Raw genomic sequence first — 15,459 nt, 5'->3', positions numbered from 1 at the left:
GGGAGGGGTGGCCATATTTCACCCATTTTAAAATCTGTTTCTGTCAAATGCCGAGTCCTCCCCACATCAGTTTCTTGAACATTCAACAATAATTCTCTAAACATCCAAACAGTATTTGAGGAGAGCATGGGGTGGTGGTGGTTGTGGTGGTGTTTGTGTCCGCACCTCATTAATGTCCCATGCTATTTAACATCTATGTGCAACGGGTGGAAGAAGCCATCTGGAGATCTGGGGTATGGGCTCACTAGTATACTGATGGCGCCCAACTGTCCCTCCTTTCCTTCTAGTCCAGGGATGAGGAAGCTGTGCCCCCCAGATATTGTTGTTCTTCCTCTCCCATCAGCTCCAGCCAGCATGGCCAATGGTCAGGGATTATGGGAGTTGTACTCCAACAACATCTGGAGGGCCACAGGTTCCCCAACCATGCTCTATTCCTAGGAAGCAGTGGAAATTCAGGACAGGTTTCTTAGGTCACTGATGAAATAGATACTGATTAACGAACTCAAATTTAATCCAGTCAGAACTGAAGTACTGTTTGGTACATTGGAATACTGTTTGGAATATTGTTTTTGCAGAGCTGGTTGTTCAGCCTGCTTTGGATAGAGTTTTACTCCCCCTAGGGAGTCAGGCTTGCCATTTGGGTGTGCTCTTGGACTTGACATTTTTTGGATGCCCAGGTGGCAGCAGTGGCCAAGAGTACTTTTTACCAGTTTAGTCTGATTTCTGAGCCGTGCCCCTCCCAGGCTAGTAATGATCTAGCGATGGCTGTTCAAACCTTAGTGACATTCAGACTAGATTACTGTAAAGCTCTGTGAGGCTGTCTTTGTGGATTTCACAGAAACTAGGACTGGTTCAGAATGTGATTGCCAGACTGTAGACTCAGGTGGGCCATGGAGAACATAATGATGCCAGTTCCAAAACAACTTCATTGGTTCTTCGTTGGTTTCTGGGGCTAATTCAAAGTGTTGGCCTTGACTTTTGAAAGTCCTAATCATCTGAGTCTCGGATTCCTTAAGAACCTGTCTGTATGTAGTTTTAAAATCCTCCTTGGAGTTCCTGATCCAAGTCCCCCAGCCACTGCCATCACGGTAGAGGGCTACTGGGGATTCAGTCATCTTGACAGCGGCACCAAGGTTATTGCAACTCCCTCCACCCACCTCTGTTGATCTTTAGATATTGACTTTCTAGGGTGGTGCTCTTTCAGAGAGCTTTTGGGACTCAGAGTTTGACATTTTCATGGTTTGCTGTTCCCACCGGTTTCCTACTGCTGAATCTAATTTGTTATCAGTTTCCTGTTGTGTTCTGCTGTTTATTTTGTGTGGCTTCAGTTATTTCCTTTTGTGGTATGGATCATAAACTTTTGTTAGCAGCCTCGTAGATCATTTTAGACCAGAATATAGAATATAAATGTTTTAATAAATAAAAATGCTTGCCATAGCAAAAGGCCACAGGTTGGAGCCCCTTCTGTAATGCAGCTTTCAGGGCTTAGTTGCAATATATGAATTAAAGAGGTCATCTGTTTTTCAATAATAGTACAGTGCCACAAAACAAATATAGAATGTGGCAGTACTGTAATAACACAGGGGAACAAACATCCACTGCAACATTTCTCTCCTAAACACATGCATATATCTTAAAAGTTCAGCACTTGGTGCCTGTTTCATCTTAGCCCTATTCAGGCATTCGGGACATGGGAGAACCAAACATGTGAAGGAGCCATGGAAGTGTGCAGGGCTAGGCTCACATCCTTGATGCCACCGCACACCCTAGCAACAACCCCCAGTGATCAGCTCAGACTGTGTGATCAACTCAGACTGATTGGAGCCCATTCTATGCAAGTAGGCTTTCCTCCATGGGGATGGGACCCCTAGCTGCCTACTGTTCCCATGAAGGAAGCCCTATGTGTTCAAACAGCCGATCGCATGTCAGCTATAGGATGTGTTACCAACATGGGTGTTATTACAAGCCTGATGTTCGCCCTGCATTGTTGTCAACAAAGCGGGAGCAAACATGCCCCCCCCCCCGATTGTTCCTGCTGTAAGCGGGAGGAGCAAACCAACCCAGGGATGCTGTGTCACTGGGTTGTTAAAGGTGATGGGATCTTCCTGGGTTGTTCAGCCTCAGCAGGAGCAATCAGGCAGCACACTTGGGGGGTGTTTCCACCAGAGATTTACTCCGAGCTGGCTGCGTGTTGAGGTTGTTAGGGATAGATGATGTCGTGGCCATCCAGCAGCCACCCCGGAGATTATCAGGGGAAAACCGGATTTCCTGAGACTGCTTAAAGTTCGATTCTTTTCCTCAAGTCGGGTTCTCCCTGGTATAGTTGCTGTGTCCCCCAACCCCCACATTGACTTCAGGTATGCTAGCCCTGCCCAGGGGTGTGCCTTTCACCATGACCCCAGTCAAGGGGTGTTTCCTCCCATTGTGCTGAATGAGGCTTGTCCTCTTAATGACCACAGAACCTACAGAGAACCCCCTCATTGACAAGGCACAGCGTGATCTTGAGGCTGTGATTCTCCTTTGTTTGGTTTATTGCCTTAGGAAGGAACTACTTCGACCGTTCATTATAGTGATCCTGCAGGTTAAAATGGGGGCTGGTTTACTGCTTGCTTTCCCACAACAAGCCCATTAGTGTCTCCTCAGAAGTAACTCCCATTGTGGTCAATGAGCCTCACTCTCTGAATGCCCACAGAATTTACAGAGATCCCCCTCAATTCACATGGCACAGTTTAAAGCCCAAATTCTCTAAGTGCGGTAAAGTGTGATCTCAAGGCTGCGATTCTCCTTTCTTTGGTTTACTGCATTACGAAGAAACTACTTCCACCCTTCGTTATAGAGATCCTGTGGGTTACGATGAGGGCTGGTTTCCATCTTTGTGTTTACTGCTCTTTCCCACCATAAGCATATGTGTGTCTACTTGGAAGTAACTCCCATTGTGCTCAATGAGTCTTGCTCCTGAAATGCAGGTAAATCTGGACTTTCAGGGGAAAGGGGGAAGGGGAGGGGGGAAGCCTCTCTCATTGTTTGAGCAGCCCCTGTCAGTCAGATGACATTCACTCCAACCCCCACCCCCACCAGGAAGTATGTTCTGTGAAGCGATTTTTACTGCTCCAGAGAACCTGCTCGTGGAGCCCTGCATGGACCACATGGCAGCAAAGCTGATTCCTTTTAAAAAATCCAGTACTCCTCCATTAGCTTCTCCTTCCATTGTCGTGGAAACAGGGCGCTGGTCTCTACCATTTTGGTCACAACAACCCAGGGTTTTTAAAAAAACAGAACCCTGAGTGGTTGTGACGTGTGAACTGGGTCAGTGCATATGATCAAAGTGATACACATTCAGAAGAGTGTTTATTACCAAACACATAAAGGGATCAGCAGAAAAGTATGGAGCTAGCCCTTAAAAAAAAAAAAGACTGGGTTGTTGTGACATCTGAACTGGGCCATTGTGTAAGTATTATTACACACTATTTGCAGCTAGCTATAAGCAAGTATAATTACATAATTATATGATTATTATAATTATTATATAATTATCCTTGTACATACATACACACACATAGGCACACACCCACATGCACGCACCCAGTAAGCATTGAAAGTGCTATATACAATGCACTCCTCTTTTTTGGCTGTTTCTCTGTAAAGCACAATATATATTATGTTATATGTATTATTCTTAAGCGTCCAATATTTTATTAATATTTATATTTTTTTCCAATTGCTTTATGCAAAATTGTTCTGGTCCAAATTGGATACTATAATCCCATTACTGATTTCATGAGTAAGTTCTTTTATTTTTGGACTTTTGTCCTGTGTATATAGTAATTGTGTTTTTGTGCTGATCATTGTGTCTTTTGGCTAAGACGGTAAGTGAAACTGAGGTGGGGGAATGAAATATAAATAATAAATAATGGTAATAGCATTCCACAGTAATAACACACTGTGTTAAATAAATAGTTTATGAAATGCCAAAATATGTGCATACTCATGAATACTGCCAAACACAGTCCATAACTCTGCTCTTGCCAGTGATAAAACTGACAGAGGAATTGATTGGCTCAAATTTAGCAGCTAAGTTGTTCAACTCAAATTGCTTGGCTCAAAGGGATGCCATTCTTTCCCCCCATTTCATCTACATCGTCTTACTCATGAGCCTTTTCAGTAAAGTAGCAGAACTAATTAACGAGCATGATATTTCAGTAATACATTCATAATATGTGGCAAGCTCCCCAAATACAGCTTTCTAAATCTCTGAATAAAGTACAATCATTAAAAAAAACACACCTCCATATCTAGACCGGTCTGCCATTTCAATGTAACTACTTGGAGGGCGCAATCTTATCAGGATAGGCAGCCGCCTCCGAACTCAGAGGCGACCACCTATCCAGTGCAGGGCAGGAGAAGCGCGGAGGGGATCGTCCCCTCCGTGCTTCAGCCGCCCTGCATTTGTGGCTAGACAGACGATTTTGGCTGTCTAGCCGCAGGAAGGCGGAGTGGGGGAAGCAGCTGCTGGACAAAACATAGGATGTGTAATACCAGCATTTTTGCCTTCCCCGCCCTGGAACACCCCCAGGAGCACCCTGTTTTTGCCGCCCCATGCTCCTCTTCCGAGAATGGAGTGTGGGGCCGTTCCGAGCTGCCTGTGAGGCAGCATGGGAGTGGGGGAAGGTCGGTTCTCAGGGAACTGACTTTGGAGCATGGGCTCCGAGGTCAATTCCTAGAAACTGACGTATCCTATGGCTGTCTAGCCGCTGAGTAGCAGCCATAGGATTGTTCCCTAAATGAAATTCTACTGCCTAAAACAGTTATACATTTGTGCAGGTTGATTGTTGGCTGTGCACTTATTTTCAAACACAAACCACCACCAGTTAAAAGAGAAAACTTTTCTGGAATAAGGCTGTCTCAAACCCTCTCTATTACACAGAGGAAAGGGTATTGCTTCCAGTGCCTACTGCTAGTAAAGCACTGAGACTGTTGTGCAACACTGCCAAGAAAAGAAGGCTTCCTTCAGAAAATGAAAGTCTTGCCCAAATGAGGAGAATAAAAGTGAGAACAAACTTGCAGAAATGAGATGCAAGCAGACAATAAGAGATTTTTTTAAAGCATTTTGAGGAGCGTATCGCTAACAACATCAAGGCCAACAATACAGAAATCTTTAAATATATCAGAAGCAGGAAACCAGCTAGGGAGGCAGTTGGACCATTGGATGACAACAGAGTTCAGGGAGTACTAAAGGAGGATAAGGAGTTTGCAGAGAAACGGAATGAATTCGTTTCATCTGTGTTTACTGCAAAAAATGTAGGACAGCTATCTGTGCCTGAACTAATGTTTTCAGGAAGGCAATCTGAGAAACTGAGGCAAACAGTGGTGACAAAAGATGAAGTCCTCAACCTTATTGATATATTGAAAATTAATAAATCACTAGGCCCAGATGGTATCCAGTTCTTAAAGAACTCAAATGTGAAATTGCTGATGTTCTAACAAAATACGTAACATGTCCCTAAGATCAGCCTCTGTACCAGAGGACTGAAGAATGGCCAATGTAACATTAATTTTTAAAAAGGGATGCAAGGGGGATCTGGGAAATTACAGGTCAGTTAGCTTAATGTCTGTTCTGGGAAAATTGGTTGAAAGCATGATTAAAGATAAATTAGTCAGCATTTTGAAAGACAAGCCCTGCTGAAAAAAGAATCAACATGGCTTCCGCAGAAGTAAGTTCTGTCTCCCTAACCTTTTAGAGTTCTTTGGGAGTGACAGTAAACATATGGACAGGAGTGATCCAGTAGACATTGTTTACTTGGACTTCCAAAAGGCTTTTGACGAAGTCCCTCACCAAACACTCCTGAGCAAACTTAGCAGTAATGGAATAAGAGGAGAAGGCCTCTTATGGATCAGTCACTGGTTAAAGAACAGAAAGCAGAGAGTAGGAATAAATGGTAAATTCTCCCAATGGAGGGATGTAAAAAGATCTCTGTTGGGACCAATGCTTTTCAACGTGTACAAAAATGATCTGGAATTGAGCAGTGAGGTAGCCACGTTTGCTGGTGACACCAAATTATTTAGGGTAGTTAAGGGGTTGTGAAGAGCTCCAAAAGTATCTCGCCAAACTGGGAAGAATGGGCATAAAAATGACAAATGCAGTTCAATGTAAGCAAGTGTAAAGTGATGCACACTGGGGCAAAATATCTCAACTTCACGTATACACTGATGAGATCTGAGCTAGCCATGACTGACCAAGAAAGACATCTTGGGGTTGTGGTGGACATTTCAATGAAAATGTCAATCCAATGTGCGGCTGCTGTGAGAAAGGCAAATTCCATGTTAGGCATAATTAGGAAAGGAATTGAAAATGAAACTGCCAAGTTCATACTCCCCTTATACAAATCCGTGGTGTGACACACTTGGAATACTGTGTACAGTTCTGGTCACCGCACCTAAAAAAGGATACTGCAGAGTTGGAAAAAGTGCAGAAATGGGTAACTAAATGATCAAGGGGCTGGAGCAACTCCCTTATGAGGAAGGGTTACAACATCTCAGACTGTTTAGCTTAGAAAAAAGGGTGAGTAAGGGGAGACATGATAGAAGTGTACAAAATTATGCATGCTGTGGAGAAAGTGGATAGGGAGACATTTTTCTCCCTCTCTCAGGTCATCCCATGAAGCTACGTGGTGGGAGATTCAGGACAGATAAAAGGAAGTACTTCGTCACACAGTGCATAGTTAAACTATGGAATTAGCTACCACAAGGTGTAGTGATGGCAACCAATTTGGATGGTTTTAAAAGGTAACTGGACAAATTCATGGAGGATAAGGCTGTCTGTGGCTACTAGTCCTGATGGCTGTATGCTTCTTCCAGTATCACAGGCAGCATATGTATGTACACCAGTTGTTGAGGTGGGAGGGTGCCGTTGCACTCATGTCATGATTGTGTGTTTCCCATGGGCTTGCTGGCCACTGTGTGAACAGAATGCTGGACTAGATGGACCTTTGATCTGATCCATCGAGGCTCTTCTTAAGTTCAGTAGCCCCTGCATCATGGAAACACTTGGGTGGTTTGGCTGTGGCAACCATCTTCTCAAAATGATGACATACATGAGTGACAGGCAGCCTCATGATGAACCAATGCTGGAAGAAGACACTCCAGAGGGTCGAGGCCAGCTGGAACCTTGGAGAGTGAAATGTTGTGGGAGCCCATGGAATGAGAGGGATCTGGGGCACTGCAGAGGTGGGTGGCATAGCCTGTTGAAGCAGAAGCTGCTCACTTCCCTAAGTGCTAGGTACCTAGGAGCCACCAGGCGTTGGTAGAAACCACCACCGCCACCCCATGCAGGGAGATAATACAGGGACAAAGGGCAGTTTTGGGAAAAGCCTTATTCTGCATTCCCATTACATATCTTGATCTTAATAGAGGGGCTGGTACAGATGACCTCCCTTCCATGTTCACCCAACATGTGAGGAGGCAGTGGAATTGCACTTGCCCACCTCACTGACCAGCCATGCTGACGCACCCCCTTTGGTGCTCAGCATGCAACTTCAGTGAGAAAGCATCCTATGTGTGCAGGGCTCCTCCACACGAAGGGGAATCTTGGGCCAATTAGGATTCCCCTTCGTATTGAGGAGACCTGCATGCATAGTGCCCATTCTTCCTGAAGCTAAACATATAGCCATCAGGGGATGTGACCACCAGGCATAGAGCAGGCATAGGTAGCCAGCACAAGGGATATCTGTTTTCACACCTCTAATATCTACTGCTTAGGAGCTGCTTAGCATCTGTTTGAGGTGCATTTTCTGGAATTCAGTATACTTCTCCATTCCATCTCGTGTATCCCTTTCCTCCTAATTTCTTCACTGTATACACACTGTGGCAGTATACCATCCTGTATAGTAGCCCTCTGTTTGAGTTCGCTAGCACTTAAGCAGCGGCAACTAAAATAATTCTTATGTCGCAATCATGCTGGACTGCCAAGATCAATTGAATAGAGCTATTACTGCAAACCGTATTGGCTTCATGAAAAATCTGTGTTGGTGCCAATGGTGTATATGCCTTTTCTGCAAAAGCAGACTGATTGGCTTCTTCTGTTCTAAGAACTCCTATAATCGTGGACTGCCTTGTTATTTTAGTGACTGCCAGTATATGGCAGTGTAACACTGCAGGGTTGGCAGGGAATCTTCTGTTACATAACAATTAGTCTGGAATGCCAGTGTGTTTCATCTTTTCATGTGTAAGAATTAAGGATGGTTCTGCTGAATTATTTCTTTCAAAAAGCATGAAAATACAAGGCTTTATTTCTGAAGGGAAAAATGTGAGCTGATTCCCTGCAATAGTTTAAATTCCTGCAACCTGGGCAAAGGAAACTATTTTGTTTTTGCTAAATGTTTCAGAATCATTCTAAATCAATAGCTGTATTACAATTAATCATATCAGATTTCTCTCTCTCTGAAGTCTGGATTTGGATCATTCTTTTAAATATATATTGGCTGTGGAAAGAATGAGAATGTGTAAATATTTAAACCAACTTTTAAATATTTAGCACTGAGGGCTAACAGAGAAACTTAAAAACATTCATTTGTATATTAATGAAATGTAGCTGACATAATTTTCACAAATATTAGAAATGTGACACCAGTCCACAGCTGATGGACATATTGCACTGCGTCTGTGGTGCCATTTAGGCAATTCTGAGTGTGAGATTAGAACTGGTAGCTTTTATGGGAGATGACTAGCAACTAATGAAGATTTTAATTGACTCTTATTAAAGGTCAGTAGTACAGTGCCAGAAAGACAAGTTGGATTTTGTTTTTGCTGCATGACTGCAAGACTTCAGGCTTTCCAAAGATGGATATAATTTCCATTGCTGGAGTCCACCTAGGTCTTTTTGAAGTGAAACCCTCTTGAAGGAGAATATGTTCAATAGCCGGATGAAATCCAAACACATCTTATCAGACAAGGTATGTTGGATTGTCTAAAGCAGGGGTGGGGAACATGTGGCCCTCCAGATGTTGGGCCACAATTCCCATCATCCCTCACCATTGGCTATACATTCCCCCATCCTTGGTCTAATGGGATAATGATTATAGAGGCAAGTTCAGATTGTGCCTGTGAACAAAACCAGGAGAGAAGGGCAGGCAGTGTTTAAAAAATGAGGGATGAGAGGAACTGCTAAGCTCCACTCGAAAAAGTTTTGGCAGCTGCCGAGCATGCAAGGTGGGAGTGAGCTGAGGGCAGCACTGGGGTCACCCCAGAGCTTGATTAAGCCTCGCTTGATATGAGTCAAGTAGGAGTAGTTGAGTGGCCGTCGCATGGCCTCCAGGGTAGAATGAGCTGGGAAGACTCCTTCATACAGTAATGGCCCTCTGGAGTTGCTGCCTTGTAGCAGCAGCGCCTCATCTAGCTTAGAGGAGAATCTCTTTCACCCCAAGGGCTGCATTCCAGTGGTGGGCGGGGCTGCGGGTAAGTGGGCGGGGCCATAAATGCAAGAAATACCAGCAAATTGTAGCAATACATTGTTGAGAATTCTAGCTTAGCTCGAGTTTATTTCTCTAATTAGAGTCAGAGTGTGAAAGATCCATAGTGCCCTAGTTGGAACTTCCACTTTGAGCTTCATGGAAAGTCTGTACAAATTGAAATAATTTCTCGGCTGTTTGACATGTTCACTCTTTGATTTTGTTTTGTGAGCTGCCTAGATAACTAGTGTTATGGAGCAACTATATAAATATAGCCAGTAAATGAATCAATGTGATCTGTTATGCCTGGTAGCTGTTGGTACTAAAAATGTAAAACACAAGGATAACACTTTTCAGAGAAACAATATTTGATTCTTCCCCACCTCATCTTTTTTTATTAAGAGTTATTCAGTGTTTTTCTTTTCCCCTTTATATCATGAAACACACACATAAAGTGCTAATGCTTCTACGCTTTAATCAAACACTTGTGTACTCTGCAGTGCTGCAATCCCATATGACTCACTATTGCCATCTCAACACTATGCAGACATTCCAAACAAGCCTAAAATAAAAGCTGTAACTCAGACAGGCAAATAGGAAATTGAATGCTAAGCAAATTATAGCATTAATAATATTACACTTGCTAATTGTTTGCCTTCAGTGCTGTTTTATATTTTTAAACCTGCAGGGACTGATAATTTGCACTTGACTGCTTGGGCCAAAAGAATTTCTACACCATTGGGGGACGATGATGTTTAGAACTGGATATGCAGTTGCGGGAGTTCCAGGAGACTAAGCAAAATTTACACACACACACACACACACACGGGCAGTATCCAGTGCTGCCCATCCGCACGTGTGGCCCACCGCCATTTTTGTTTTGTACACAGCCAGCCTTGCTTATTATGTTGCTCAAGTGGTACCCAATGCTCATGCAACAGAGTGCTTCTGGGGGCAAATGAGCAGAAACACCAGTATTACTGAAAATGATGGTAATAGTTTTATAAGGAAAATGGTTGCAGTCAAGCAAGGTTGCCTTAGCATTTTGGAAGGGTAACATGTTTCATTAGTAACATGCGTGAAGTTCAACTTTGGGATCAATTTACATGATTCTCCAGTGTGTGACGGGTGTTTCTTACTACATGGATTCCACTGTGCTTGTGGTGAACTGGTCTTCTGAATCTTTGAACTCAAATGAAAACAGTGATTTTTTATTTTATTTTTTGCATGTGAACCAGACATCTTCCTAATGTGAGTACAATTCTAGCATATGCAGTTGTGACTCATGATGAATGACTGATAACCCATCCACCTCAAACATGGTGTAATTTGGGAAGAAAAAAAGACCTAATTCCAAGGATTGAGCAAATCATCTCTCAGGGCATATTCAGATGGATCTTTTCTTTAGTACTGTAGTTGTGCTAGTCCTGATTTCAGTGCCAGTGATGTGATATCCCACCCCCAAGATAATTGGCTGGGTTGGAAGCATTGCCACAGGTGATATCACATCTCATGTTTATCACTTTACTTACTACTTACTTACTTCATTTCTATACCACCCAGTAGCCAAAAAACTCTGAGCAGTTCACAAAACAATTAGATATGGAAGAGGCCATAGCTCAGTGGTATTGCCACTACATGCTTACGTGTATAATGTCCCATGTTCAGGCCCTGGCATCTCTACTTAAAAGAATCTTGGGGAGCAGGGCTGTTAGACCACTACCCGAGACCCTGGGGATATTTTTTTTTCCCAATGAGAGTAGGCTGCACTGGACTAGAGCGACCCATAGTTGTCATAAAGCAGTGCCTAATAAGTTTTAAAGGAAAACACAAGATTTAAAGTTAAAAAATGTATTTCGCACAGCACTCATAATATCAGTGGATACATTTGCTGGAATAAAAATCACATTCTCCCAGTTGCAAAGTATTGTACCGGGAAGCTGTGATATTCCTGCAAGGGAGGGCGATATCCAACAGGGTGCTGCACCCCTGCCGATTCTGTTCTGCAAGCAGCACCCACTGCTTACATAACAGAGATTTAGCACTTCCGGGAGGAACTGGAAACGAACAGAAATACTCATTTCTGGAATGGGACAGGTTAGCAGACCTTGCATAAGGGAGTTCCAGAGACTTGCCCCGATCCAGAAAAGAGTGTTTCCACGCATTCAGGGCTTCCTCTAGGAAATGTTATATCTCTGATGCACAAGCAGTAGGTCCCATTTGCGCAATGGGAATCACAGGGAGGGGATGTTTGTGGCACCAAATCAGTGGGGCGCAGCATCTGTTGGATGCTGCTCATAAGCAGAGCAGACTCTTGAGTGACAGCTGAGTAATAACTGCCCAGTTATTGTATTCATACGTACAATTTTGTGGAAAGACTGTCAGTTACAAGGCATTCCTTTTAAAATACTACTTTTTAAAGTACTATTATTCTATAAAACCAGTGGTACACAAATGAAAATTTTATTATGGGGGCATGAGATGTGCTGCAGGGCAGCACCTAATCTGGGTCAGCCATGGGTACAAATCCTTTAGTGAGTGAGGGAAGAGGTATGAGTAGAAGACAGAATGGTGAGAAAGGGCATGAGAAAGAGAAGTGTAGCCTTTAGCTGGCCAAAGTGCTTGATCTGTAGTTCCAAAATGTTGCTGTCAGCCACTGATGGGACATGTGTCCTGATCTTTAATTATCATCCCATGTTCAACAGATTTAAAGCCATGCTTGTGAGATTTTGCCCATGCATGTACCCTCTTTGTGGCTTTTCCAAGCTCCCTCCTTGTGTAATGCTTCCTACAGCATTCCTCATTTAGAAGTAGCTTGGTGTGCAGCTTGTGGTCCTACTTTTTAAGTCATTTATATGCTTGACTTGCATACATCTAGCACACAGCCTCTCAGTACGAAAACTGTAGGTGCTTCAAATCATCTTTGACCTGCAGTCATAAAAAGAAAACGGCATTGCATCATTTGTAGGCCAGCGACTGAGTTCTCCTTGTCTCTGGTAATGCCTCTGAGTACAGCAAGCTGCAGTCTGAGGTTAATCCAAAGTTACCGCACCACCTACCACCAGAAATGCTGCCTTGTGGTTATCATTTGAAAAGCGGCTGCAATGATTTCCTGCTGAACTCTGGTTTCTTGCCAAATGTTATCCATGTGCCATGAAGCAGTGCATTCTCTGGCATAGCTGTGAAACCTAAAGGAGAATGTTGTTGCTTTTAATGTTCCAATAGCTTAATAAAGGAAGAGGCATTTTTGCTCAATATGCTCCCAGCAAATTCACTTGCTTATGAGCAATTTAGAGTAGGGAAAAATGCATTCCAAAGGAAAGGAGTGGAGTAGAAAACAGAGTTGGCAGCTAACGCATTTTGCACAGATAGCTCTTCTAGCTGAGTGGTAGCAGTATACACTTTAGAGCGTACGATAGTCCTCTTTCCTAAGAGCCCTTTGTTTTAATCTCAGATATGTGTTGAAACCTGATTATGGTTACTCCAGTGATCAGGGAAAGGTACTTTGCATGTGCGCAACGTGTTCTTTACTTTACAAATTCCAGAGCTGAGCCATGGCACTGAAGAACCAGTGTGGTGTAGTGGTTAGAATGTTGGACTAGGATTTGGGGGACCCAGGTTCTAGTTGGCCATGAAGCTCCCTGGGTTACTTTGGGCCAGTCACTGACTCTTAGCCTAACCTACCTCACAGGGCTGTTGTGGGGTTAAATTGGAAAGGAAGAGGACCATTTAAGCCACCTTGGGTTCCTTGTAAGAGGAAAAAAGGTGGGATATGAATGTTAATAACGATGATGATGATAGGCCAGGGGCATGGCTCTGCTGAGCACTGGCTCAAATTAAGCCTTTTCTGAGAAGGAGGTTTGGGAGATCAGGTGTCTTGCTTCTGATTTCCTGACTCCCGCAGTCTAGACATGCATAGTGTTCTGGGTTGTACACATCGGATGGGAACAGAGTGGGGCTATAGAGCAGCTTCCTCTAATCGTTGTGAAAAATGCCAGAGGGGAAAAGCTCTCCTTTGTGCATGCTCTCAAGTGACACAATTCTATCTGAAACAATTGGCAGATGTTCTTGAGCGCTATATAAATCTGCACAAATCAGGAGTTAAACCCCCTTATCTGACAATGGTAGGCATTTATAAGCACCATTGTATATTGGAAGAGGCAGGAGGAGGTCACACACACACACACACACACACACTCACTCACTAGTGTTTCTGCCTACACTCACATTGATTTTTTTTTAACAGAGACTACTTGGGAGCGGCCAAGCAGTGTGCCTGGAACCCCAAAGAGCCCTGTGACACAGAAGAATTCCTTGCCTACAGGTATGGGACAAATCAGCTGGAAGGCACGTGCATCAGATTTCCTGAAAGAAAATGCACACGATCTTTTGTGTTTTATGTTTTATATGGCATTCTGTACCAAGTGGCGAGCAAAGCTATGGCACCTCCATTGCCTGGCAATGAAAACGGTACCTATAGGCCAATGCACTGTGCTTCCACAGCAGAGTTATGGTTCATGAACAGTGGCTGCAGTACTGGCACTTTTTAATTAGCAGGGATGCTGATGTCATCTGGTACCCCCCTCAGAATTCTCTGTTCCCTCTGAGCTTAGCTGCAACCCTCACAGTTACTAGTGGGAAATGAATATTCCCAGCAACAATGACTGGGTTCACACAATCACAGAGGAGGGTGGGGGAAGCCACTGTGGCTTTTCCCCCCCTCCATGCATGCCTGCCGCATGCCATGGGATTTAGTATAATTACTAGGACAGCATGGCTTGTCAAGTTGTGCAAAGCTGGCCAGGGTGGCTTGTTGCTGTGGATAAGAAACCACCTAGAACCCTACAACAGCCGATGGGTTCTGGGTGACTTGTTATCCATACCAACAGGCTACCCTAGCCAAGTTTACATGACATGAAAAGCTGAGGGTAATTGTGTCAATCCCCCCTGGAATGCGACCAGCATGCATGGGGGGAAAATAAGCTACCATGGCTTATTTTCCCCTCTGTGATCCTGCGAATTGGCCCAATATATCGTTCCCTGTTGTAATGCAACATATTTTGGGGTGGCTTGGTCTTGAATGGGCAATTAAGATCCAGTAGCTTTACAAAATATCTGCTTTTGGTGGAGATGAAAACTGCTAGTACGGCTGTGTTGATATGGATCAATGCAGCTGCCTGCATTTTTGGATTCTCCTTGGGGGTGCAGTTATGGGGACTGTTAGGATGAGCGCCTGCACTTCAAAATTTACCATTACGCCACTGCTCATGAAGGAGTATGTCTTATTTTTTCTATATTCCTATGATCTGTCCCTTGGCTATTAACAAGATATTTATATTTATGGTGCTGGCTCCTTTTGAGATCCTTGAGGTTTGAGCAATGAGAGAGGCTAGGTGACAGATAGCATCAGCTGAAATTACGGTTGGAGCACATCTCATTCTTCTCAAGTGGTCTCCGCCTTCCAAACTACAGGAGTTAAAAATAATCAGCATTGAACAAGGAGCTATGGGGGAAATCACATGCCAGTAATGAGGAATAGACAGGTTTAGGATGAATTCCTTCCTGCTGATGCTTCCAGGTCTGTCATTTATCCTCTCTACCATGCAGTTCTGTTCTGCTAATAAGTAAATGGTGTCACAACATAATGCCCCCTCTGAAATGGACCCTAAAAAGCAAGGAGGAAGATAATTCCAGCCCAGATAGAGCTGGGGGGAGGGGTAGCCTAAACCCAAAACAATAACATGTAGGACCATTCACACATATATGTATTGCCTATATTGTCTTAGAGATCTTGAGATCATTTCACTTAAGTGGGCTTGTCTAACCTTGTTACAGGGTTTAACCGAGCTTGTGCCCGTACAGGAAATCTGTCCCAGTAACCACTTTGCAACTGGTGAATTCTAGTTGGTAACATTGAATCTATTTCTGCATATTTTGCCATTTATGTCTGTGCAGAATGTGTTTTATATAGATCTCCTGAATTTGTGGTAGAGAGGTTTGAATTATGCACTAACAC

At 43.6% G+C, this 15,459-nt stretch overlaps 1 protein-coding gene across 7 annotated transcripts in view; it reads left to right on the top strand.

Moving 5' to 3' along the window:
• The window catches only part of GAS7 (growth arrest specific 7), a 180,968-nt gene that overhangs the window by 115,986 nt on the left and 49,523 nt on the right, over nucleotides 1–15,459 (top strand). For all 7 annotated transcript variants that reach the window (XR_014788315.1, XR_014788314.1, XM_084838289.1 and 4 more), the window contains exon 3: nucleotides 13,690–13,767. Coding sequence is in view for 5 of the 7 variants with exons in the window: in XM_084838289.1 (XP_084694415.1) it covers nucleotides 13,690–13,767 (78 nt within the window). In the remaining 2 variants the exon portion in view is untranslated. The remainder of the gene's footprint in view (nucleotides 1–13,689; nucleotides 13,768–15,459) is intronic.

The sequence above is a fragment of the Heloderma suspectum genome, chromosome 2, assembly GCF_057233095.1.
Source record: "Heloderma suspectum isolate Gila_16-S chromosome 2, 16-S_ref, whole genome shotgun sequence".
Taxonomy (NCBI): domain Eukaryota; kingdom Metazoa; phylum Chordata; class Lepidosauria; order Squamata; family Helodermatidae; genus Heloderma; species Heloderma suspectum.
Note: the sequence above shows the minus strand (reverse complement) of the source record. Positions and strands in the feature narration are given on the sequence as shown.